Raw genomic sequence first — 24,281 nt, 5'->3', positions numbered from 1 at the left:
GGCTTCTGCAGGATCCCAGGCACAGTAACTCCAAAAGCCTCTTGGGTGAGAAGAAATGGCTGTCTCTTCCAGCAGAGGAAGGCAGGAAAGCTAGTATTAAGTGTCAGAGAAAAAACGGAGCAGACACAAATGTCGGAGCGCAGGGGATGTCTGTGGAGGCCAGCAGTGTGGAAGGATAACCAGGGAATAAGATGAGAAAATTTTGTCAACAGACAAGACCAGAGGGGACCCCAAGAGGAAAGATGCTGTCTGGCTCAGCAGACCTCCGCTGCTCCTTGCTCTGGCCGGGATGAGGCTATCCCGCTGGCAGCTTGCTCTTGGCAACTGCTGGATCTGCCCACTGAGCTTGGAAGGATAAGTAGGACCAGCAAAGTGGTGTTTGCTGGTCTGGGAGATAAGAGCGATGCAGTGCAGTGTCTGCACTCAGTGGCAGGGCTTGTTATCTCCCCCAGCTCAGACTCGAGTCTGTAGGATGGTTCCATACAGGCCTCAGTTGATTTAGCTGTGGTAAAATGGGCGAGAGTAAAAATTCCCATAAATTTGTTCACCTGAATGTTTCCTTTTTCTCCCTGGTTTCCAAAGATCTCAAAGATATTCAAAGTCGTTTGAAACCAGGTGGGCAGAGAGGAAGGATTAAATATTTACATCCTCACGGAAATAGGAACAAAATGTGAGGTGGGGGGCAGAGGACGCTGGACCAGTCTCTGTTTTTATGTCCTGCCTGTTTCTGTGCCTGTCCCCTTGCTGCACATCTGCCTGCTAAGCTCTGAGCCAGGATCTAAGCCTGAATAACCAGAACCCAGCTGCAGGGTGGCAGGTTTGCTCAGGGCTGCACTTGGCAAGACATGCCTGGGGGGAGAGGGTGCCCCTCGGCATGATGAGCGGGGCAAGATGCCAGCCTCGCTGGAGGAGCTGGGAAGAGCACTTCCTCTGAAGGAAACTCATCCCGCGGTGATTCCTGGATATCCCTGACCTGACACCTCCCAAGGAGAAAAGGAAGGTCATGAGCAGAAAATAAAAAAGCCCTGTCGGTGCCAGGGCTGGCAGCCCAGCACCCTGGCTGAGCTCTCCCTATGCCCAGGCACGTCTCCTGATGGGGCAGAGGGCTGGGCTGGGGGCACCCATGCCTGCAGCCTGCCTGGTGCCCAAGATAGCCCAGCAGCTGCCCGGGACCTTGGCCAGGCACCAGCCCCAGGCAGTCCCTGATTTGGATGTGACCTTTGAGCCTTGCACCGCTGCCCAAGGCTGGGGCTATGGCTGGGGTCCCCCACTGAGTGGGGACCCCCCCAGCCAGGCAGTGGCAATAACAAGAAGAGGAGGGTGGAGGCATAGCCCCACTCTGCCCTTTCCCAGCTCCTGCTTGTGCCCAAAGGGGAGAAAAGGTGTTGCCAGGGAGTGGGGTGGGAGCCAGGCATACCCCATAACCCTTCTGTCTCTGCCGCAGTGAGGCTCCATGACAGCATCTCTGAAGAGGGCCACCACTACCTGATATTTGACCTGTGAGTAATGACTAAATGCATCTCTTAATCCACCGGCAGCTGCATGCTTCCACCCCAGGGCGATGTGCCCTGCACCACCACCAACCCCCTGCCCGAAGCTTTCCCCCATCTTCCACCTCACCCAAGTCCTTTCCACAGGCTGGGTTTGAGCCAGGCTTGGGTCCCCCAAGCTGGGCAGGGGGCAGGTCCCTGCCCTCTCACAGGGCACAGTGCAGCAGCATTTTGGGGGGGTTTGCCAGGGCTCAGCATGCTGTAAATCAATCCAGCTCCCTTGTGTGTTGCATTGAGATGGCCGAGCGTGACTCCCCCTGTTTTCTCTCAGGGTCACTGGCGGGGAGCTGTTTGAGGACATTGTGGCCAGGGAATACTACAGTGAAGCGGATGCCAGGTGAGCACGGACACATGCTGGGCCTCGGCAGCAGTTGTACCCCTATCCCATGAGCTGCTCCCTCCCCGGGTCCTACGTGTCTGGCTTTCTGCAGTGTAGGCTCCTTCCATGCTGGGAGGTGTTTTACAGCTGCTCTGCAGCACGTACTCATAAACCAGATGTGTAGTGAAAAAGAAGAAAAAACAAAAAAAGCTCCTTTTAACGCACTCAGCTCCTGTGCCAAAAAGTGCATGTGTTACTGCAGGGCTGGTTCCCACCTCGAACCAGGCAGCTGCCAGGCATCGCTCAGAGCATCCTCCTTCCCTGAGCTGATGGCATAGACCACATCTGACTTCCCTGTAAAGGAGCAAAGCACTGGGGCTCCCCAGGTGGGGGATGGCAGGGCTCCCCAGGCTGGCAGGGAGGAAGCCCAGCATCAGGCTGATGCCCCCAGCCAGGAGGGTGATGGCACAGGCACCCCGCAGTTCTCACCCTTTCCCCTCACAGCTGCATTACAGTCGTTTGCAAGCATTTCTCTGGCATTTACCACTTGAAAGCATTAAGGAGGAGCAGTCAAGACAGGCTGGGTGGGAGGATGTGCTGGAGCTCTGCTCCGTCCCACCATTCCGCTGGCACTTTCCAGGTACCCTTCTGTAGAGGCAGGGGGCTGGGTACCATTTCGGCCACCCCTTTGGTCCTTGGAGCGAGGCCAGGGGACAGCACTAACCTCATTTTTTTGAGGGGACATGATTTGGCCCTCTCCAGTTCCCAGAAATCATTGTGCCTCTTGGCTTTGCCCCCAGGATAAGCATAGCCTGTACAAGTGTCCAAGGGGTTGGTAAGCTCTACGCTACCTCTGCATGGAAATATCCTTTATTTCTAGGCAGAAAGCAATCTCATTTAATGGGCTGCCAGCACTGAATCCACTTACCACCCATCCACTTATTAGTGTCATACAAATAAAATAAAACATATGTAAAGAAAGACCTTCTGCCTTGCACACAACTGTTTTGGAGCAGAAGTGATCATTGCCTCAGTCTTTTTCCCTTCCTTTCTCACACATGCAGCAGAGCTGGGGTTTAATGAACTAGATATAAAGTGAACAGAAGCAGTGAGAGCCACCTGTGTTAGAGGAGGCCAGGGAAATGAGGCCGAAGCAAAGGAGCACAGCTGCTTTGCCTGGGTTTGGAGACCAAATCTGGGCTGACATTGTATCTCCATCCCTGGTCTCCAGTTACCCCACAGTGTTGCTTCTCTGGGGATGCCATGGGCTCCACCATAGCCCCTGTGCTCCTGCTTGCCGCAGCCGGGTGTCCAGCAGCTCTGGTGGGGTTTTACTGGGTTACAGCTGCTCTCTACAGAAGTGTGGCTTTTGCTGGAGGGGGATGCTGAGCTGTGCTGCAGGGCTGTCGGTGGGAAGCACAATGGGGAGAGGGGCAGGAGGAATGAAATGCAGGCAAGTAGAAGTGTCTAAGTAAACTCTGCCTCTCTGGACACTTCTGTGAGCTTTGTACTCTTTCCCACAGCCACTGCATCCAGCAGATCCTGGAGGCCGTCCTGCACTGCCATCAGATGGGGGTGGTCCACCGGGATCTGAAGGTAGGAGCTGCAGGGAAGGGGCCTGTGGGAGGATGTGGGAACCCCATCTGCAATGCAAAACCCTGTGGAGCAATGCCTGGGGTCCTCCAGGGCAGCTGAAAGACAGCAGGGAGGAACACCATGTAGGGCTTTCTGGAAAGCCACAGAGCAAAAACCAGCTCCGGGGTGAAACAGCATGAGGGAGAGGGGGTAGAGAGGTCCTTGTAGTCCATGGTTCTCTAAAGATCCACGGACATGGTGGCACACAGCAAGACAAACTGGTCAGGTAGCATGTCCAGAGCCCTGACCTTTCTCCGTGCTGTGCTGGGAAGCTCCCGCTCGACAGCAGAGCCCCCAGGGGGGGTTTGCTCCTCTCTAATCCCTGTCTCTTCCTGCAGCCGGAGAACCTGCTGCTGGCATCCAAGCTGAAGGGTGCTGCCGTCAAGCTGGCTGACTTTGGCCTTGCCATCGAGGTGGAAGGGGACCAGCAAGCATGGTTTGGTGAGTAGGACTGGCCCAAGGTGAGGCATCCTCCAGTTCCCATTGGTGTATTTGGTCAGGGGTGGCTCCAGGAGGGACATGCATCCCCAAGACCTGAACCCCAGGCTATGGGAGTGCCCCAGCAGCACCAGCCTGGGAGGTATGGCGGATGGTTCGAAGGCTCCAGCTGTGACCCTGGAAACAGCCCGGTATTGATCCAGGGCACAGGCAAACAGCTCCACAGGGACTGGATGAGTCACCAAGATGTCCTGGTGAGCTGGACAAGCTGGTGGCAGGGGCAGACCCAGGGAAGGAAAGCCCCTTCCAAGTGCTGGAGGTGCATACCAGAGCACCCCGGTGTTCTGCACCTTCCTGAGGATTGGCTGCTGCCGCTGGCTGTTGCTGTTTGTTCTGCTCTCAGGAGACACAGGGGTTTCTGGAGGCAGGGTGCCCGTCTCTGCCAGCCTGGCATGTTCCAGGCTCTCAGCTCTTGTGGTGGCTGGGTGGGCGAGATGTGCAGGGATGGGGGCTGCCCGTGAGTGGTGCATGATGGGCTGTCTGTCCCAGGTTTTGCCGGCACTCCAGGATACCTCTCCCCTGAGGTGCTCCGGAAGGACCCCTATGGCAAAGCTGTTGACCTGTGGGCTTGTGGTAAGTCATACTGGGGCTAAAATGCTGGGAATGGGGTGGCCTGGGCTGTGTGAGATGAAGCAGGCTGTTGATCTAGCATGTTCCAAGTCACAGTTGCTAGACATGTCTCAGGGAGGTCAGGGTGGAGGATTTACCCAAGACGTGGCACATTACCCTAGGCTATCCCCAAAGCAGTGCCCTCCTTTCCAGTCCAGTGGCACCCTCCTCTGAAGAATCAGGCCCCTTGCTATGCACCCAAAGCCCCCAGGCAGGGGAGATCCCATCTCTTTTGCCCTGAGGTGCTGGTGGAGTCAGGCAATGCCTCCACATAGCTGCAGCTGCAGGGGAGCCTTCTTCCACCTGCGATGGGGAGGAGGCATTACTCAGCCCTGATGCAGCACCAGACTTGTGGCTGTTCATGGTGGCTGACAGAGCCATGTGTCTGGCTCAGCCACATATCTCCCCAGCTGCTGAGCACGTCAGCATGGAGCTGGACCCACCAGTGAGCCTTTTGCTTTCTAATCAGGGAGCAAATCCTTCAATTTCCCCAATTTCCCCAATTTCTCTGCTTGAATTGGGCCAGTCCCTGGGCTGGGTCTGCTCATACCTCCAGCAATGATCTCTCTCCCACTGATCCCATGTCTCCTCTCCCGGGCAGGCGTCATCCTCTACATCCTGCTGGTTGGGTACCCACCCTTTTGGGATGAAGATCAACACCGACTTTACCAGCAGATCAAGGCTGGGGCTTATGATGTGAGTGGGTTTGTCTTGCTTCCCTCTTTCACTGTCTCTCCTCTCTCCTGCTGTCCCCACATTGCAGTCTGCTGCTCCAGAAGAGCAACCAGGGCAAATTCAGAGAGATGGGAGCAAGTTTCTTCCCTCTGCTCTGGTCACAGAGGGTTGGCCAAGCTGCTGTGTCCAGGAGCACATACTGGCATGTTTCAGGTCCACTTTGCAGGACAGGCAGGTCTTGTCCTGGGCCTTCCACCTTTCTCTCTCCACCCCTGCTCTTCAGTTTTCCAGCTGGCAGCTCTTTCCAGTTGCTACTGTCTCTCCAACCTATCACATGGGCAAAACCCAAGGGTTGTAGGAGAACCAACGCAAGCGCAAAGGGACTTGTGCTCATTCTGTTGTTCCCTGCCGTTTCTCACTCTGGTCCCTTTGCTTTCGCAGTTCCCCTCCCCTGAGTGGGACACGGTGACTCCCGAAGCAAAAGATCTCATCAACAAGATGTTGACTATAAACCCGTCCAAGCGCATCACGGCAGCAGAGGCTCTGAAGCACCCCTGGATATCGGTGAGTTTGGTGGCACTCACCCGTTAGGGTTGAAGGTCTAGAGAAGTGGGGGTTTGCAATGGGGGAACATACGCTGGGGAGCATGTGTTATCAACAGGTTGTCCACCTCTTTTCTCCACCCTGGGAAGATGGTTTCCTGGCATGGTTCCTCCCAGTACTCTCAGAGCAACTTTTTCCCCAATGCTTTACAACAGAGAAAAGCCTAGAGTGTGGATGCAAACAGCATGTCCCAAGGGAGCTCGTGATGGGAAGGACACGCACGTTCCCAGCCCTGGTGGGGCCAGGCTGGTTTCTTGGTGTCACACTGCACTGGGGAGGTCTCTCCTTGGGGTGGGTGGGAGCAGTCTTGTGCTTATCCATCCACACACCCCAGCAGCACTCCCCCCGGCCCCTCGCTGCACCCCGCTGCTAGTTCTCACTCTGAGTCAGCTCCTAAAGGTAGGAGGAGTCCACGGGCTTAATCATGGGACCCCATACCACGTGCAGACCTTGAGCACACTGCTAAATGTGGCTGGTCCGTCAAGGGGTTAACTCGGGGCAGCCAAATCTCCCTGCAAACCCCCTCATTGCCAGAGCAGACCCTGCTGACTCCAGAGCTGCGATCTCCCGCTGCCTATTAAAGTTTTATCTGCTGCTGCTGCAGGCAGCTCTGGCCCGTGCCTCAGCTGCGGGAGACCACACACGTGTGCGTGCATGTGAGAGCGAGGCCAGGGAACCCCCTTCCCCCTCAGTGCCTGCTCTGAGCTGTGTCTCTCTCCTTCCAGCACCGTGCCACCGTGGCATCATGCATGCACAGGCAGGAGACGGTGGATTGTCTGAAGAAGTTCAATGCCCGGAGGAAGCTGAAGGTAACTCTCATAGTCTCCAGGCTGGCTGCAAAATGCATGATAAGGTCACGGTGAGTGTGTTGCCTGAGTGGGAAAGGACAGGGTAATGTCTTTGGGTCACCGGTATGGGAATGATGGACTTTTGGGGATCCCCATTGTGAAGAAGGGAAAAGAGGCCAAGTGGAGTGGTGGCTGCATCTGGCTGGGGTTCACAAATGCTTAGAGGAAAGCCATGGTGAAAGAAAGCAGTGAGTCACACAGCTGCCCTGGACACTGGGGTGAGGACTTCCACACTGGAGTCAGTGTGAAGAAACCTCCTCTTTGGGGCAGGACATGGATCTGAAAGGCACAGCGAGACCCTTTGCCTCATGACCAAGATACATTGCAGCCAAGGAACAAAGTCACCCATAGGCAGGTGAAAAATCTCTGGCTTACCCACACCAGTAGCCCCACAGGCTTTCCCTTCTTGGATGCTGCCATGTGCAGCAGCCTGTACCCCCTCTGAAACCACCATCTCCCCAGGCTACACCATCGAGCTGGAGCACCTCCCTGAAGCACCCATCTCCCGGGTGCTGCTGAGCCCCAGCCGGCAGCACGGTGCTGGGAATGGGCTCTGGAAATTGCAGTGCCTCCTCCAGAGCCGGAGACACAGAACGGGAGGGCGCTGATCTGTGCCCACTCTGAGCCATCAGCACTCCAGGCCAGAACGCGATGTGGCACCGAGCAGTACAGCTGCAGGCTACTAACAAGATTATCAAGAAAAGAAACTGGCTATAAACTATTATTACTTTTCAGTTAGACAAGTAATCTGATTAGTTCAGGCATACACTTCAAAATAGTAATCCATTACTGTAAGCAATTAGTCCAAAGTAATCTCATTATATACGGAGCAACTAGTTAGTAGAGTCAGCTGGAAAAGAGGAAATATTTTTATGAATATTATTTTGTGGTGGTGATCTTTGCTTGGCTCCCATGAAAAATTCGTGCCCTGCTGCTCCTAGCTGGCACAGATTTAATTGCAATTAAATCTGGTTCCGCTCCTGGTGGCTCCCCTCACCGCCAGCTGCCAGTCCCAGTCAGCGGAGTCGTGATACATCTAGGGTAGGGTAGAACGAGGTCAAAATGCACCCCACGGATATTTAATATCCCTTTAATCTTGGAGGGAAAGTAGTTATGGAGAATGCAACCCATAGCCCTGGTGCTGGGGATACAGCTTCGGGTACCAAGGGCTGCTTTTGATGACAGGAGGAGACTATCAGCCTGTGGGCCAGTTTCCTTCCAGCGAGGTGGCCGGGGACAGGTGACGCTCAGGGCTTTCCTCCTCCAGGGCTGGGGTGAGCGGTAGGGTGAGAGGGGCCAGGGCCCAGCATGCCCTTTCCTTCTGCCTTCTCTGTCTTTCAGGGAGCCATCCTCACCACCATGCTGGCCACCAGGAACTTCTCTGGTAGGTGCATCTCTGGGGCTCATCTCCTTGCCTTACAGGGTGCCCAGGGCAAGCCCAAAGGGTCCCTGGCGATCTGGCTGTGCCTCGGGTGTCACAGGGGGGCTGAGGTTGCAGCCTGGTGCCCCTGGGGATGTGTGGCATTGGGTGGTGGTCCAGACCAGGTCACCTGGTACCTCTGGGCTGGCTGCTGGCTTAGGATGCAAGAGAAGAAGTCTCTGGCTGAGGCACAGAAGTCCCCAGAGGTTTAGGTTTTTGGGATTTGTATCCACTCACCCATCTGGCTTGTGCTGGGTTGGGGATGCGGGTGCTGGGGGCAGCCAAGGCTCAAGGCAGCTGTTTTTGTGTCTTCCTGGAGTTGTTTGTGGCTCAGGGAGAGCATCCTCTGCACCAAGAAAGAGTTGAAAAGGTCCCCAGGTGACACTGCAGCCAGATGGCAACAGGGTCCCTCCCTGGTCAGGAGGGTGCTGATCCTGCAGGGCTTCCCACTCTCCTCCTGCCTCCCTACCTCCCAAGGGCTGCATGGAGACACAGGAGCAGGGACAGAGCACAGCAGCCCAGCCTGTGCACTGGGAGAGGGCTTGGTGCAGCCACAAGCCCCCTTGCTGAGAGCTGTCCTCCCTGGGGACACCACTGCTGCCTTGGAACAAGCCATGCAGCTGGGATTTGAGACAGAGATCAGTGGGTCCCAGCAATTCCCAGGCACGGAACCAAAAAGGAGCCAGGTAACTGCAGAGCTCATCTGCTCTCTGCCACCTCCAGCCCTCCTCAGCACTGGGGATGGTCCTGCAGAGGTGGGACAAGGCAGCCAAGCCCAGCACACTGGCTGAGAGGGCTGGTGGCAGCTGTTTATTGTTAGATGGGTGTTTCAGGGTGCTTCAACTGAGGTGCCCCAGGAGTTGGGTGTAGCAGGTGGGGAGATGGGGGCTGCTGGCCCAGCCAGGTGCTGGGGGAAGAGGGCCACGACTGGGGCTGGTATCTGCATTTGTCATGGGGGAATCGTGCTGACACTTTTAGCACTTGTGGGCAGCATGCTGCAGGGCTGGAGGAGTCCAACAGCTGGGGGGATCCGGTGTCAGGGCCCGCGCTGGGAGACGTGGCAGACATGAAGAATCAAAGGGCAGGAAATTCAAAAGCATCTCTCCCACCGCTACCCATCCCACGCGCAGCCAAGGGGCTTGTGGGTCCCCCCTGCCTGGGACCATGGTGGGGCCAGCGGGTGGTAGGGTCCCATGTGGTGCTGGGCCCCATCGATCCCACCCTGCTTTGGGGGTGCAGGGTGAGTGGGGTGCCTTGTGCAACCTGGGGGGCTGGGGCAGCGCCGGCAGTGGTAGGTGGGCACCGGGGAAGGCATCTGCTTTTCATCATTGTCAAAATGTGGGCTGCAGCTGTCGGGCCGATGGGCCGGCAGCACATGATCCCGGCAGCATGGGGCTAAAATTAGAGGGCGGCAGGCGGGCAGCCCATTCCACTGCGCTGCGCCGCGCTCGGCCACCAGCACCCCCCAGCCAGAGCCTGCCTGCCACCGGACAGCCCCGCTGGCCGCCTCCAAGCCACCCCGAGGACTTGGCGTGACGTTAGGAGACGGGTCATGCCCCTGGCTGGGAGCCACCAGGGCAGGACGGGACGGTGCCGGCAAGGTCGCCCCTGAGCTCCCAGGGGTTGCACCGGGGGTTGCTGGAGAGAGGACAAAACCCACTGGCTGGTCCCGCGGGGTCCTGCTGTTCTGCTACCCGGCACCATGCTGCTGATCCTCGGCCTCCTGGTCTTGGTGCCCTGCCTGGCTCTCCTAACTTCCTTCCTCCTCTCTCCAGGAGGCAAAAGCGGTGGCAACAAGAAGAATGATGGCGTGAAGGTAAGCCCCCTCCCCACCACCCTCTCCCACCTGCCCCTCTGCTGCTGGGGCGGCAGTGGGGGGGATCTCTGTGCTGTGCTGGCAGTCCCCGCGACACCCTGCGCTTTAAAGGGCAGCTGTTGGCCCGGCTGTCCCGGTGTGTCCCCATGCCACCGGCTCAGCTCCTGCCAGGAGGACAGGCAGTGCACAGGAGGCTTTGCATCGTGACGAGCAAGGGGAGCGGGCTGGTGCTGGAGGGATGTGCAGGGGGAATTTGCACTCGCCCCTTGCTTCCCCCAAGAGTGGGAGGCAGAGGCTGGACCGGGAGAGGGGACTGGGGACAAGGGGAGGCAGCTTTGCTGCCCAGAGCCATGGCTTCAGCCTGGCAACAACTATCCAGCAAGATGGGCAGCTGCATCTCCTGCTCGCCCCATCATGCATCCCGTGGGGCTGGTGGGACTGGGCTTGCCCCCCCCAGCTCCTGTCCCATCCCGTTCCCAAGGGCTGGTGTGCTGCTGGGTGGCACATGGGTGCCTTTAACCTTCTCAGCAGCACTGCTCGTCCTCTGTGCCCAGTGCAGACAGAGCAAATGGCTTGGTGATGCTCTAAAAACAAGCTGGTACTTGGTGGACTTTGTTTCTTGGGTTGCAGAGCCCTCAGGTTCCCCTGCCCCTCCAAGCTTGGGCCACAGCTCTCATCCAGGACAAGGTGTCTCCTGGAAGCAGCAAAATCCTGCTGCTGAGCAGCTTCTGATGATGATACAGAGATGTGGTGGTTAGAGAGCTCTGTCAAACTCTTCCTGCAGGAAGGAATGGTCCATATGAGGGTCTTTCTCTCCTTACCTATTCCCTTCATGAATACGAGCAGTCACTCAGCAGGGGAGAGCTGATGTGATCACATTCCTCCATCGCAGGGCAAGGGTGCAAGTTGTCAGGAAGAGCTTTGGGAGACCAATTGCAGCACAGCTGCTCTCCTTCCTCCAGCCCTTTCATTGGGACCCAGCTGTTGGGCTGTGAGGGGTGCAGGGTTTTGGAAGAGCAGAGCCCTCAGCTGGCTTCTTCCCTCCTCAGTCCAAATGGTTGGTGGAGCCAGAGGTCTAGGGATGGCTTGCCTTTCTCCCACTCCATCCAGACCCAGTGGCTGGGACAGAACAAGCCTGCAAGGCTTGAGACCGTGCTCAGCTCCACAGCAGACCATTCTGGCCATGCAGTGTCATTCTGCAACATGAAGCTGATGGCCTACATTGCTATGAGAGGACATTGCTTTGGGCCATGGTGTCAGGATACCATGTGGCTTCTAGAACAGGATTGCTAGGTTTGGACAACAGTGCTGACGCAGAGGGGACAGGTCCTATGGGAGTCACAGCAGCCCGTCTGCCAGTCACTGCTGGCCTGTCATCTGCTGCTCTGAGGTCCCGGCTGCTTCTGGGAGCCACCTGAGAAGTGACACCACAGGTAGAGCTGACTTGGTATGAGTTGCTGAAGCACAAGTGAGAGCAATCAGGGGATGCATTTTTAAGCTGTAAAAGGAGAGATTGGTGAATGGAGAGGCTTTGTCAGGCATGGTCCTGAATCTAATTTTCCAGCAGAACGGGACAGTCTTGAATTTAATCTCTAGCATCACTGGGATGGTGTAGTGGTAAGAGTCCATTTGACAGCCCAATTTGCGAAGGATGCTCCCTCTTGGACTTCAAAGTAACTTTGAGGGCAGATGTTATCCGGGGAAAAGGCGTACTTCTGTCATAGCAAAACAGCTAATTTGGGTAAACAGCCTTCTGGCCCATCACTGAAACTCAGAAAGGAAGGTCTGGTTTCAGAGTGGGATCAGAGAGGCTGGTTTGTATCTCCAGTCCTCAACCCCTCGCTGATGAGCGGGGACCAACAAGTGAGGTTTCTGCCTTGCTGGTAGTGCAGTCTACCAGCCAACACTCATCTCAAGAGAGTGTACAAGCTCTGGAGAATTGAGCCTGCTTTTTTATTGTTCCCTTTCCAACAGTGAAGGTGAGACAGCCTGGCTAGATGGCCAGGAAGGTAGAGGAGGAGAAGACAAAGTAGAGGCAAGCTCATTCCCAACAGGTTGCTCGTGTTGGCCACCTTCAGCATTACCATTCCCACCTCTCATTCCCATGCTCAGCCTGGGGGGAGTCGCAGTGTAACCCACTCACAGGGGCACAGGGAGACTGGGTGCTCTGGGTGAAGCTTTAATGGCCCACTGTGGGCAGCTGGCAGATGTCAGGGCATCGCTGGGTGGTGTTCATTTCTTTCCATCTTGCTGGAAAAGTGAGGCAGGAACCTGGAAACCTGCCTTGGGTGGGTGGGAAGGTGGGAATGGAATGGTCCTGCCTGCTCAGAGCAGGACTGTAGGTCAGGCCATGTGGTGTGGTTCATTGTCAGAAGACTTGTGTCCCATTTGGAGAAACCTGCTGGACTGACCATCCCCATGTCCCAGGCAGCCACCTCTGCCATTCCTGCCCAAAGCTATGCAAATGGGCAGCAGGTAATGGGTGCTGCCCTCCAGCCTGCCCGCACAGCCCCTCCAGCACCGGGATGGTGCTAGCCCAGGCTCAGAGGGCTCAAAACTCACCCTCCCAAGGAGGTTCCTCCCCTAGTAAAAGTGTTCATGGGACCAAAAATACCCCTTGAGCCCTGCTTTGGGGTCTGTGGGAGGTCTTCTGGTCCCAGAAGCTATGATACCTTCACTGCCCTGTGTAGTGTCACATCTCGTCACATTGTAAACTAATGAAATCACTGCCCCATGTCACATCCTGTCCCGTCCTAAATTAATGAGCTCACTGCCCCATGTTGCATCCTGTTACTGTATGTCCAGACTCGATGCGGTCACTGCTTTGTGTTGCATTCTGTTGCGTCTGAAATTTCTGCAGTTTACTGCCCCGTCTCATGTCCTTGGGTCGCAGAAGCTGTCAGCCCTTCCTGCAGACAGCCTAACTCCAGCAGCTCTGTTTCCCATGAGGTTCCTCCTGAAATACCACAGCTTGCTCTGCCCTTTAGGACATCTGTTGTTTGGGTGAATGAGGGGTGAGGGCTAACATAGGACCTAGCAAGGGAGGGGAGAACTGCACTGGCAGAGGGGGAAACTCAGTGATGATGCTGGTGGGAGCTAGTAAGGATGTGAAAGGAGCAATGAGGGGGAATGGATATCAGCAATTTTTACACTGCAGCCCACCCAGGAACCCTAATTGGTTGCTCCATGGACTTTTCCAAGAGATTTGCACTGAATGTGCTGCTTTTCCCTTTGCAGGGTGGGCAGAGCCGGTGCCTTGTTAAATACGCTGGTAAAACACTTTGTTATCTGGCACTGCAGCTTCTGATTCCTGCGCACTGCTGTTGCCCGCTGTGATCCATCCCCTGGGAGCTGGAGGTGGAGAAAGGGCATGAGGCCAGAGTTCATGTCCCTCTGTCTCCTGGCTACATTAAAAGTGGAGACGGGGAGCAGAGCACAGCAAGGAAGGAAAGTCCGGAAGTAGTTTGGGATTGCAAGCAGAAACGTGGGTATGGGGTCATCCAACCCAAAAGCCTTAAAGCTTAAAGCACTAGTAGTAGTGGTCAAGGACAGAGATAAGTATGTGCATGCATAAGGTCATCTCTTTGGAGGAGACTTGTCCTGATTTAAAGCATTGGAGCTGTGCTCAGGACAGCTTCCCACAAGGTGAGTCTGCCTTGCAGGGTCAAGTAGCAATAGCCATGCTGGCTTTAATCTTTCTTAGCACTAGGTCCAAAGCTAACTGAGCATCTCCACACTGGTCAGCAGCAAGGGAAGATGCACGCAGAACAGCTCCAGAGTCTGCAGACATCAGTACAGCATTCACACCAGGCACAGGGTTGTACAGGTGGTGGAGCTGCCTTAGCTTTTCAGCATCCCACTCCTGTTCCTGTGAGCTTGGTGGCCTGGTCACAAAGCCACCAGAGTGGTGGCCAACTCCTAGGGGACTCCCTTTTTGACTAGCCAGGTCCTTGGGATGAGCAACACTAGAGATTGTGGCAGGTCAGGGGAGAAAAGTGCCAGCAGGAACACGGGGAGGGAGCTGGCATGGCACCACCAGCACCGCAGCCAGCAGCACGTCCCTACAGGAGCACCAGGTTGTCCCCCAGTGCCTTTCATTTGCCCCTCCATGAGGACCACAAAGGGTGGCTCAGGAGCTGCTGCCTCTCACATGCCGCTCTCTGCCTTTCTCACTCTGTGTCTCTTCCTGTTCCATCTCTTCTCCTTGTTTTTCCAGAAAAGAAAGTCCAGTTCCAGCGTTCAGTTAATGGTGAGTGTCCTTCGTCTTCCTCAATGCTGATATTGCTGGGCCTCTCTACATGTTCCAGCTTCCCCCGTTTTTGGAAGTTACCTCGGGGTAGGGAAGAAGGGACACTGGGGTTGGAGGGAACATCCTCAAAGCCGTATCACCCACAAACCCCATTAACAGGGTTGGTGCAGGCACTTGCTGGCCACCAGCTGGTGGGAAGCCAGCCCTGGTTCTTGCTGATGGGTTCTCATGCCGTTTCTCCCAGTTCTCCTGACTCAGGTCTGCAGGCTGCATCGGTCCAAGGAGCCTTGGAGAAACACCTTCCATGCCTCTGCGGGGACTGTATGGTCATGGGACACCTTGCCAACCTACATCGGGGTATTATGGGTAATACATAAGCAAGGCTCTGCTGGGAAGAGCTAGCAGAGCCATTGCTCTAGCTCCGCTAGCAGAGTCGCCTTGATGGGGCTCCTGGAGAGAGACAGGGGGTCAGTACCCCCCTCCCCCCCAAATCTGTGTAGTGCTCAGCTGTTTCTTGAAAGAGCTGTGTCTCAGCCTTCGGTGGTCCATGTGGGTCTTGGAAGCACTCTGTTTTATTGTACATTTCTCTCCCTACTCTGCGGTCAGTGTGGTCTCTCTCACTCCTGCACAGTCCCCTCTTTCTCATCCCAGCTCCTCCTCGCTGTTTAATTTGTACATCTCTCTCTTTATTGTACAGTCAACATGGTGTCTTCCACCCCTGCACAGCCCCTCTCCCTGCCCCTCCTGCAACGCTCCTAGGAACCCACCAAATCCCCCTGGACCTGCCCCCGTCTCTGTCCCCGCAGGCGTCGGTAGGAAAGGCAGCGCCGTTCCTATGAGACCCTCCACAGCCCAGCTCTTGTGCCCTTGGCTACAAGGAGTGGAGGTCAGGGAGGGCTCTGCCAACACTGCCCTAGAGCTGTTTGAGGACGGGTTGGACCTGCTGGCGTTTTCCTTGGTTTCTGCCCGTTGGCACAGTCAAGCGCTATGGGGTCGGACTCGGGGGGCTGTCGAACACACGAGCTCCATCTGGTGTGGAGAGAAGACCCCTCTCACCGCCCGGTCTCCTTTCTGTTCTTTGCTCAGGAATCGTCGGAGAGCACCAACACCACCATTGAGGATGAAGACACCAAAGGTACCGTTGGGGGCACCTGGGAGGGTGGGCAAGCTGTTTCAGAGGGAGGCTCTGGGGTCATTTTTCTGGCCACCCCTAGTGAGATATTGGCTACAGCAAAACCCACCACCATCGAGCTGACTTGGGGCCCTTCAGAAGTTGCTTTAACTCCTTAGGTGGTTTCACTGCTAATCCAGTGCCCCAGCTGCGGCACTGCTGGTGAGGAGCAGGGGATGTTCCCTGAAAGCAGGCATGGAAACAGGAGAAATCTGCAGGGATAGCAGCCCGGCTGCCCGCTCTTCCAAAATAAATGGCCCGTTGGGAAAAGCCTCCAGGGGAAATCCCTGCCTCCCACCTGCCAGAGCCAGCTTTCTAAGAATAACCCTGGGAGTAATTTATCAGTGCTAATTTGTAAACTCTTTCAACAAATTGATCTCAGCGCAAAGCAAGATGGACTTTGGCCTGACATGAGAGTTAATTGGGCATTTGTTCTCCTGGGGGATGGCTCCCTGAGAGTGGGCATGGAGGCAGGTGGTGCTCGGGAAGTGATGGGAGTCCCTCTCCTTTCTGAATGACTCTCGGGAACATGCTCCCTCTCCTTTCATTAGCCATGGTACAAAAAGAAATTAAGTCAAGCATGACGCCCATTTGCATTTGGAGTAGAGCCTCATTAATAAGCCCAGGGTTACCTCTGACGGCTCCTCCTGCATCCCGGGGAGCAAACACACTCTAGCAGCCAGATGCCTTTCCAGCTGAGCCAGCAGCACCTGGGGTCCCTAGCAGCAGCCACATGGTGCCATGCTCCTTGTGTCTTCCAGGGTGGATGGCCACATCATCCACCTGTACTCCCTGATAAGCTGAGACCCTCCCCTCCCATCTCAGAGGGAGGTGAGAGCATCCTTGGTCCAGCCTGCCCTGGCTGGCTCCTGCTCTGAATTCACGGGGTAGAAAGTCCTGGCTTGGCAAGGTTTTGCAGCCAAGAACAGCCTGTGCCACCTTTTTAGGCCAAGGGCAAATCACCACTCAGTGGTTAACCCTTTTGCTCTTTAGGAAAACACAGGGGGTTTCAGTTTTACACTGGCTTTGGAGGTCTTTCCTCTCTGGGATGAAGAGCCCTCCCCCACACCTCTCTCCCGAGTCCCTCTCCTGCTTTTCCCCTGGACAGTTTCCAATGGCCCTCAACATCCCGCCATCTGTTTCTAATGAGAAAAAGATACCTCACCAGTATTGCAATACCAGCATTTTTTGTTTGCGTTCTCCTTTTATTTTCTTTTCTCTTTAAACCAACAGTACGGAAACAAGAAATCATTAAAGTCACAGAGCAGCTGATCGAAGCAATAAGCAACGGCGATTTTGAGTCCTACACGTGAGTGTGCCCAGCATGGGTTTGGGCCAGGGTGGGGGCTCAGCCTCCCGGAGTGGGTGCTCTCACTGTGACAACACAGCCCCAGAGGTTTTACTGCTGCCTGGGGCAGGGTGACCAGGTTGACATGGTAGATGGAGACCATACAAGAGAAGCAGGGGACATCATTTTCCAAACCTGGTGCTTCTCTCACACTAAGCTGACCACATCTCTCTGGTCTTGTTAGCATGGATGAGCCCATTTTCTGGTTTGCAGAAAGATGAATAACAACTGTAAATGTGATGTAGAGCGAAAGAAGGAACATTGCATCCATGGTATCTATTATATCCAGATTGCTGCGGGCTGCTTGGAAGTAACTGCTTTCTACTCTTTGAGCTGATGCTCCACAGAGTATGCTGCATCTGTGTCCAAGACCTATTGTCACTTTCTGAGTGAGTGCAGGTCTCCATCCCTGCCTCAGGGAATTGCAGCAGGAATATTTTGATACAGAGCAGAGAATATGCTGTTTTTCTTTCTTACAAAGAAGATGTCAGTGTTTTGGGAGGTTTAACTGGAGATGGTGACCGATGGAAAAGTCACCCTGCCTCACTGGGATCTGGCTATAGTTGGTGGGCTGTGGGTGAGGTGGGGTGGGCTTTGTGCAGAGTGTAGAGATGAGGCCAGAATTCTGCTTGAATTTCATACTAGTGCAGAGGCTCTTTGGTCTCAGGCTGAGGGGTAGTCATCCCAAGCATAAGCCGTTTGGGTTTTGCAGGCTTTTATGCCAGAAGCAGTGAGATAACCTCTCCCTTTTCTCTCCTCTTCCTGCCTCCCCAGGAAGATGTGTGACCCAGGGATGACTGCCTTCGAGCCCGAGGCTCTGGGCAACCTTGTGGAAGGCCTGGATTTCCACCGATTCTACTTTGAAAACCGTAAGCAGCCCCCCTTGCCTCCCAAGAGACCCTTCCCACCTCCCATGGGCCCAGCTGTGTCTTGACCTCCATCAGCTTGCTGGAGAGAGGAGGGTAAGGGTGGCTTTGGGAGCATCTCTGGCTGATCTGGAAGATCCCAGCCAGAGGTGAAGCAAGCCTATTAGGTCAACTGGGGACAGGTGGTATGGGGAGGAGTTGTTTGGTTATCTGCTTTCTATATGGACCCATCCTGAACCCACCCATGCAGCATTTACTCACCTCCTCCAAGCAGAGAGCTTAACCCAAGCATCTCCCCTTCCCACATTGCTGCCATACTGGGCAAGAGCCACCCAAACTCATTCCCCTGCTTAAAGCTGCCTGTACTTGTCCCCTCTCCAGTGTGGTCCCGGAACAGCAAGCCCGTGCACACGACGATCCTGAATCCCCACATCCACCTGATGGGAGATGAGTCTGCCTGCATCGCCTACATCCGCATCACACAGTATGTGGACGCGGGAGGGATCCCCCGCACCGCCCAGTCCGAGGAGACCCGTATCTGGCACCGCCGGGATGGCAAATGGCAAATCGTCCACTTCCACAGATCCGGCGCACCCTCTGTCCTACCGCAGTAAGCCCTGTGAGGCTCCGGGGATGGGACGAGGGGGGCATGGAGGGGATGGTGTCGGCTCCTTGTGGCGTTGAGGCTGCAAAGTGGGTGAGATCCTGCCCTGAGTATCTGTGGTGGGGAGGAGATGGCTGATGGCAGTAAGGTGACCGTGGGGAGAGGGATGCTCTGCCGAAGGGATGGTCGAAGCAAATTCCTGCTCTGCCTGGTTTGTGTTTTGCAGCTGAAGCGCGGTCCTGCCCGTGTGGGGTTTGTCACTGACTGACTACCAAGGGGAGACCTCCTCTGACATCTTCATCTACGGGACTTTGGCTGTTGGCTCTGCTGCTTGGTTCCTGCTGGATTAACCCCTCGCTTCTCACCGCACACATGCAATGGCCCTGCTGGTGCCACGCAAGCATCCCATCTAATCCCCCACCCTGCCAGGGCCGTGGCACTGGGCCCCTTCCTCTGCATGAACCAAGAAAAGAGAAACCATGAACCTAAACCCGAGCATCTGGCCAGTGAGATGATGCGTGCCGGGGTAAACGCCTCCCTCCTCGGCTGTATGGAGTTGCTGGGACCCCCCACCACCCAGCACATCTCCTAAATTGAGCTCGGACTGGTCATCCGCCTCCATCCCTCCTCTGCTGAGAGACCCCTGAGGAAGAGGAGGGCAGGGGGGCAGTTTTAAGCCGTCTGTGCTGCACCCTCTCTGCACGCTGGTGGATTTTGCTTTGCTGCTATTGAGGTCCTCATCTGCCGCCGTGGCTCCTGCCTGCTCTTGACCTGAGCTCCCGCTTCCTGGCAGCCTTGGCCAGGGAACCGTGGTTTAAACCCGTTGCAAAGTCCATATTCCATGTGCCCCCAGGCAAGGAGGGCAGTGTTTGGATGGGTGAGTAAAGGCTATCTGTTTATATTCCCTTCCGAGGAGTGTAGGCTGGCTCCTTCCCAGGAAAGCAAGTGGGTTTGTGCCCTGGCTCTGGGTGGCTGGCATGCTGAGAGGGATCCTCTCCCTCCTTCCTCCCTTCTCCCTTCGGAGCAGGGACCGGTGAAGCTGGGAGAAGAGAGGAGGAGAAAGATGACTGCTTCCCAGCACTGTGTTGGCACAGCCAGGAGCCGGGGCTCTCCCAGCCATGCCATGGCGGTAGCATTGCTCCTGCACCCTCCTCCCCACCCACCACCCAGCCTGGGTCCTTTACTCCAGCACCCAGCCCTGCCGGGCACCCACCCCTGCCCCTTGCATGCAGCACCCGGCGTTCCCCCACGCCCGGCTCCCAGGCTGGGATGGGGGCAGCCGAGCTGGCCACCGATTCCGGGCACAAACCTCCATCGCCCACACGACTCTTTCCAGCGACGACGAGGAATGCAAGCTTTATAAAGTAACAAAACTCTGCAGAATCTGATCACGCTTCGAAGAAAACAAACAAGCCTTTAGCTGTCTTCTACTTTGAGCGCATGCCTTTTTATAGGGAAAAGAAAACAACCTACTGTGTATTTCGTAACTTGATTTTGAGTATTTGCTGAAATGGATCTTTATGTAATAACTAGAAACATGCAACTGTTTAGGGCAGGGAGGGTGGGGGGATTTTGGGGGATTGCTGTTTTTCGTTGCGTTTACGTTTGGAGAGGGGTTGTGACACCATGATGCTTCTACCAGGGGTCCCGCGGCTGCCAGCCCCCATCTTGCGCCACGACGGCTTGTCCCATCCTGTCCCGCAGCACTGGGCAGGCGAAGGCACTCACCTCCCCGGGGCACCCATCTCCAGGGGCACCCCGCTCCCCAGGGCACCTTCCCACATGCCATGGGTCTTTCTGCAGGACAAACCCAGGCGGTGGCTCTTGGGGAGCCACCAGGATGTGGCTTTCAGGACAGAAGACATGGCCGGGAAGGGGAATTTTGGTCTCGCCTCTTTGCAGTCAGGTAGAGGTCCAAGGATGGGTATTTTTCTGGCAATTCTTCCTTCCGTGGTTCTTTTTCTGACTGGAACCTCTTTGCTCATTGACGTGAGACTCCTGCAGCGCTGCTGCCCTGGGGGACTTTCTAGCTGCACTCTCTTCATCTGCATGGCGTTTAACTTTCTAGACGGTGCGTGTGTTGAAAAACAAAGAAATGAACAAAAACCCGCTTGTTTTGGACATAAAAAAAAAAAAAAAGAAAAAAAAAGGAAATGTTTTCTCCATGTAAATTCTGAGCGTGTATTTTGCCTTTTCTGTGGTTTTGAATGCTTTGCTCTCTGTCGAGGCAGGGATGGCTGCTGTGTGAAACGCAGCCACATCCTTGCAGACTGCAAAAATATTTTCCTACTGGATGGAGGGGTAGAAATCCAAACTGTTGGGGCATGAACAGGCCCTGAGAGGTGTTTCGGTGTGTCCCGCTGTGCCGGCAGTGCGATAGTTGCTTGCTGGCAATGTGTGTAGGAGATGATGCCTTTCTGAGGGCAAATCAGACAGGTTCTCCATGGGTGCAAATGTGTGTCCCTGTGCCCTTGGTCGACCTGTGCTGTTTGACCGTGGAGCTGTGTTCACTTGCAAGAGGTGGCCTCAAAGTAGGGAAATCCATGGAGGGAGAAGATTAGTTTTTAAGATAGAGTTTGGTTGTTTTTACAGATCTGTTTTTCTTCCTGTAGTCGCGTAGTGCTGAAGTTATTTTCATTTTTAAAGGAAGGACTCAGCTCTTTCACAGTTCTCTCTCTCCCTCTCCAGAACTGGCTCTGAAGCCAGCCCTGGTGAACCTGATGCCCAGGTTCTCTGGGTGTTAGGAGTATTTTTGGGGATCGGTATGAGACGGATGAGGATGGAGGAGGTCACAGCACAGCTCTGCATGGGGGCTGTAGTGCAGATGTGATTTCAGCCTGGTTTTGGAGCTGCCGATAGCTGTGGACCTCAGGTGGGCTATGAGGGTGAAGCTGCTCCAGCAGCTTCTTTTGGAGAAGGGTCTAGGACAGGGTGTGTGGTGGGGTTTCCCAGGGATGACAGATGAGATGCTGGGGTAGATGCAATCTCTTTTCACTGAGAGTCCACTTTAGGCAGTCCCTGCTAGGAAGGAACGTCTTAGTTTCCAGAGAGGCTTTGAGCTGTCTTCTTGGAGGTGGTTTCTCCTCTTTGAGGCTTCCCTACTGTCATCTCTCCAGGGACAGGTTCCTCTGGAGGCAGCTGGATGTCCTTGCAACACCCAAAATGCTCCCGATCCTTTCCAAGGGAAGCAGAGTCTGGGGTTTCAACTCCTTTCTAGTCTTCCAGTCAAGCTGAAGTCTGACCAAGGAAGACCCAACTTCCCAACCTGCCCACGTTGGCAGCATTAAGCACCTGCACTTTAGGGGTCTGTTCTGCCTGGTTTTTCTTCCCCACCTCACCCTGCTTCTTCAGAGCAGGTTCCTGATATATCCCCAGAGCATCTCTGAGCAAGCACTGATAAACCACCATCCTTTCTTTTAGCAGCCATGGTGAACAGCTTCTGTCTCTGTCTTCCTTCACATTTCCTGATTTCTCCTAAATCTGCAGGAAAACTAAAAAAAAACAAAACACAAAAAACAAACCACCGACTGCCACCATCCTTCTTTGACTTACAGAGCCAGGGACACTGCCCTTACATCTGTACTTTTAAGCTGATGGCACCATCCCTCACACATACGAACTGGCATCGCCCCAACAATCCTACCATGGTTCTGGGAATGATATGGTCCAGGGCATGCTCCCAACAAGCAATATGGACAAGGCTACCTTGTTGGGATGGAGTTCACCACCATGGTCCTCCTGTCCCCATCAGGCTTGTGGCACAGTTCCTTTCCTAGTATAGACACAGCCCAAGCCTCCTGGTTGCCTGGCCATCCGGGTCAAACCAAACTCAGAAGTCCTCCAAAACTGATCATCTCTTCCACCTCTTGCAGACCACGGGGGATATCTGAATGGAAGCACTTGCTGCGGTGGTCCCAAGCTCCCAGCTCTGCAGGTGGGCTTGGGAATCACCTGTTTTCCCTTCCTGGCTGCCAGGGTCCAGGTCCAGCTGCAACATCATCATTTCTCAGGTCTTGCTGGTGCAGCCACTCTGGAAGAAGAAGAGGCCACTCCTGGGGCTCTGCTCTTTGCTGGAGGAGCAGGCGCTCCCCTCCTTACCCCAGCCAGGCACAGCCAGGAGAGCTGTCTTTCCCCACCGAGTAAATGCCTCATCTGCCAGATACCGAACCCTCCTCTGACCTCCATGAGCTGATGTCCCCATGGAGCCCCAGAGGTTGGAGCAGGCAGCAGCAGCCATCTGCCCTGACTTTGAGCTCATGGTCTGCTCTGCAGTCCATGTCAGGATCTCTGGGGAGGACTAGCAAACAGCAGTGCCACATATCCCCATGGACCAAGAGGTATCTGTCAGCAGAAGATCCCATAATCATCTCCTCTGATCATCCCAGGATCTGACCTAGTCCTTCTTCTCCACCACAGGACATGTCTCATGGTGTACACCACTCTCTTGATGCAACCACCATCCTCCTGACTGATAGCAAAGTAGACACCTTGCCATTACCCATTTCCAAAGGTGCAGGTCCCAGCTCACCCATACCAGACAGGGAAACCTGGATGTGAACAGGCTGTGAGAACATCAGAGGAGGGGCTGGTGGGGCCTCTGCCATCCATCCCCAAAAGGCCACCCAGCAGCTCCCTGCCCCTCAGCTGAAAGGCCTTCCCACCCGCAGGTCCACATGGAGTGGGAGATGGGATGGTAGAGGGGGCTATATCGAGCGGCTCCTTCCTTCTTTGGATTGTTGTCCCTTTTTTCTAACTGTTGCACAATTTTAGGGCTTTTGTAACATTTTTTGGACAAGCAGGGAAAATATGTTAACAGTGGTTTAAGAAAAAAATATCTCTCTCATATATTATATATATAAAAATATATATACATACAGGAAATCTCTATGGAAATATTTATTTAAGATGATTGCAAAAAATATATTATAATTAAGAATATACCAAGCTTTGTCACATGACAAAAAAATCAGGCCCCAGGGAGAGGTAGCTGCCTGTCCCCTCATGTCTGTCAATCTGTACGGTTGCAGCTGAAGCCTTTCTCTTATCTTTTTGTAAGTGCACTCGAACTGTTGAGCAGTGTGACCGTGATGGATTCAGCGGGAGCTTGATGGGAGGGGAGGATTGGTTTTGTTTCCTTATCCTTTGTTTTTTTTGGAACCTGTGGCTGTGAACAGAATGATCACTGCTCAAATCGGATGCTCTATTTGGGGAGGGCGGTGGGGGGACTGGGCGCGGGGTGGGTGCGGGAGGGAGGGCGAGTGTCAGTTTTATTCTTGGTGTTCAAGTGCAATAAATAGCTACCAACTTCTGAGCATGGAAACGGATGATTCTCCGTCACTGCAGTGACTCAGACCATCTGCCGCTGCCTTGGCCAAGGCCTTGTCTCTCTGTCACCGTGCTCCTGTCCTCGAAAGCATCAAGGCCGGGATCAAGCCTTGGGCAGTAGCTGCAGGCAGCAGGGTTTTCCTCCTGCCTGGAGGATGCTGGTATCCTGGGTGCTGCCTGCCCCTGGCCACCAGCATCCCCGGGGCTTTAGGAGAGCTTGATGTCACCCCAGACCTGGCTTACCCCAACCCAGCCCTTTTCCCAGGGGCAGGGCTCGGGGGGCTGCAGGTGCCTGGAAGACCCCATGAGCTGCCAGGAGCTGGCTGGGAGGTGGGGGCCGAACTGACTCCCTTGCCCACTGGGCAGCAAGAAGAGTTTTGGGAGGGAGCTGGTTCTGCAGGGTGCAGGGAACAGAAACTCCAGCCCAGGATGGGTCGGGGGGGCTCCCAAGGGCAGCTGCTGGGCTTTGCCCATGCAGGCAGGCTGGTACCCTCGGGGGGTGGTGTGTGCTGTGGACGGGCTGCGACAGTCCCTCGCAGGGGACCCGGGGGTCCCCCCTCGGCCCTGCCATGTGCCGCGGCCCCAGCAGGTGTCAGCACCAGACCGCTCCTGCCGCCGCTGCGCCCCCCCCCCACCCTTCCCCAGCCCGGGGCAGGCACGGCGAGGGGCAGAGACCCCCGGCACCCTCCGACTGCCCCTGACCCCCGGCCACCCCCTGCCCACCCCATGGCAGCTCCGGCCGTGT

At 55.3% G+C, this 24,281-nt stretch overlaps 1 protein-coding gene across 3 annotated transcripts in view; it reads left to right on the top strand.

The window, feature by feature from the left end:
• The window catches only part of CAMK2A (calcium/calmodulin dependent protein kinase II alpha), a 36,384-nt gene extending 12,955 nt beyond the window's left edge, over positions 1-23,429 (top strand). Inside the window, exons 4-19 of one of the 3 annotated variants that reach the window (XM_064458472.1) lie at positions 1,445-1,499; positions 1,822-1,887; positions 3,393-3,465; positions 3,843-3,945; positions 4,492-4,575; positions 5,213-5,307; positions 5,728-5,850; positions 6,615-6,698; positions 8,079-8,121; positions 9,933-9,973; positions 14,190-14,222; positions 15,309-15,357; positions 16,627-16,702; positions 17,516-17,610; positions 17,989-18,217; positions 18,438-23,429. In XM_064458472.1, the coding sequence (XP_064314542.1) occupies positions 1,445-1,499; positions 1,822-1,887; positions 3,393-3,465; positions 3,843-3,945; positions 4,492-4,575; positions 5,213-5,307; positions 5,728-5,850; positions 6,615-6,698; positions 8,079-8,121; positions 9,933-9,973; positions 14,190-14,222; positions 15,309-15,357; positions 16,627-16,702; positions 17,516-17,610; positions 17,989-18,217; positions 18,438-18,441 (1,253 nt within the window). In that variant the 3' untranslated portion in view covers positions 18,442-23,429. Of the gene's footprint in view, positions 1-1,444; positions 1,500-1,821; positions 1,888-3,392; positions 3,466-3,842; positions 3,946-4,491; positions 4,576-5,212; positions 5,308-5,727; positions 5,851-6,614; positions 6,699-8,078; positions 8,122-9,932; positions 9,974-14,189; positions 14,223-15,308; positions 15,358-16,626; positions 16,703-17,515; positions 17,611-17,988; positions 18,227-18,437 lie in introns of all 3 variants that reach the window. The other 2 variants (XM_064458471.1, XM_064458473.1) reach the window with 2 other exon arrangements.
• Positions 23,430-24,281: the final 852 nt, after the last annotated feature.

The sequence above is a fragment of the Phalacrocorax carbo genome, chromosome 8 (genome assembly GCF_963921805.1).
Source record: "Phalacrocorax carbo chromosome 8, bPhaCar2.1, whole genome shotgun sequence".
Classification (NCBI taxonomy): Eukaryota; Metazoa; Chordata; class Aves; order Suliformes; family Phalacrocoracidae; genus Phalacrocorax; species Phalacrocorax carbo.
Note: the sequence above shows the minus strand (reverse complement) of the source record. Positions and strands in the feature narration are given on the sequence as shown.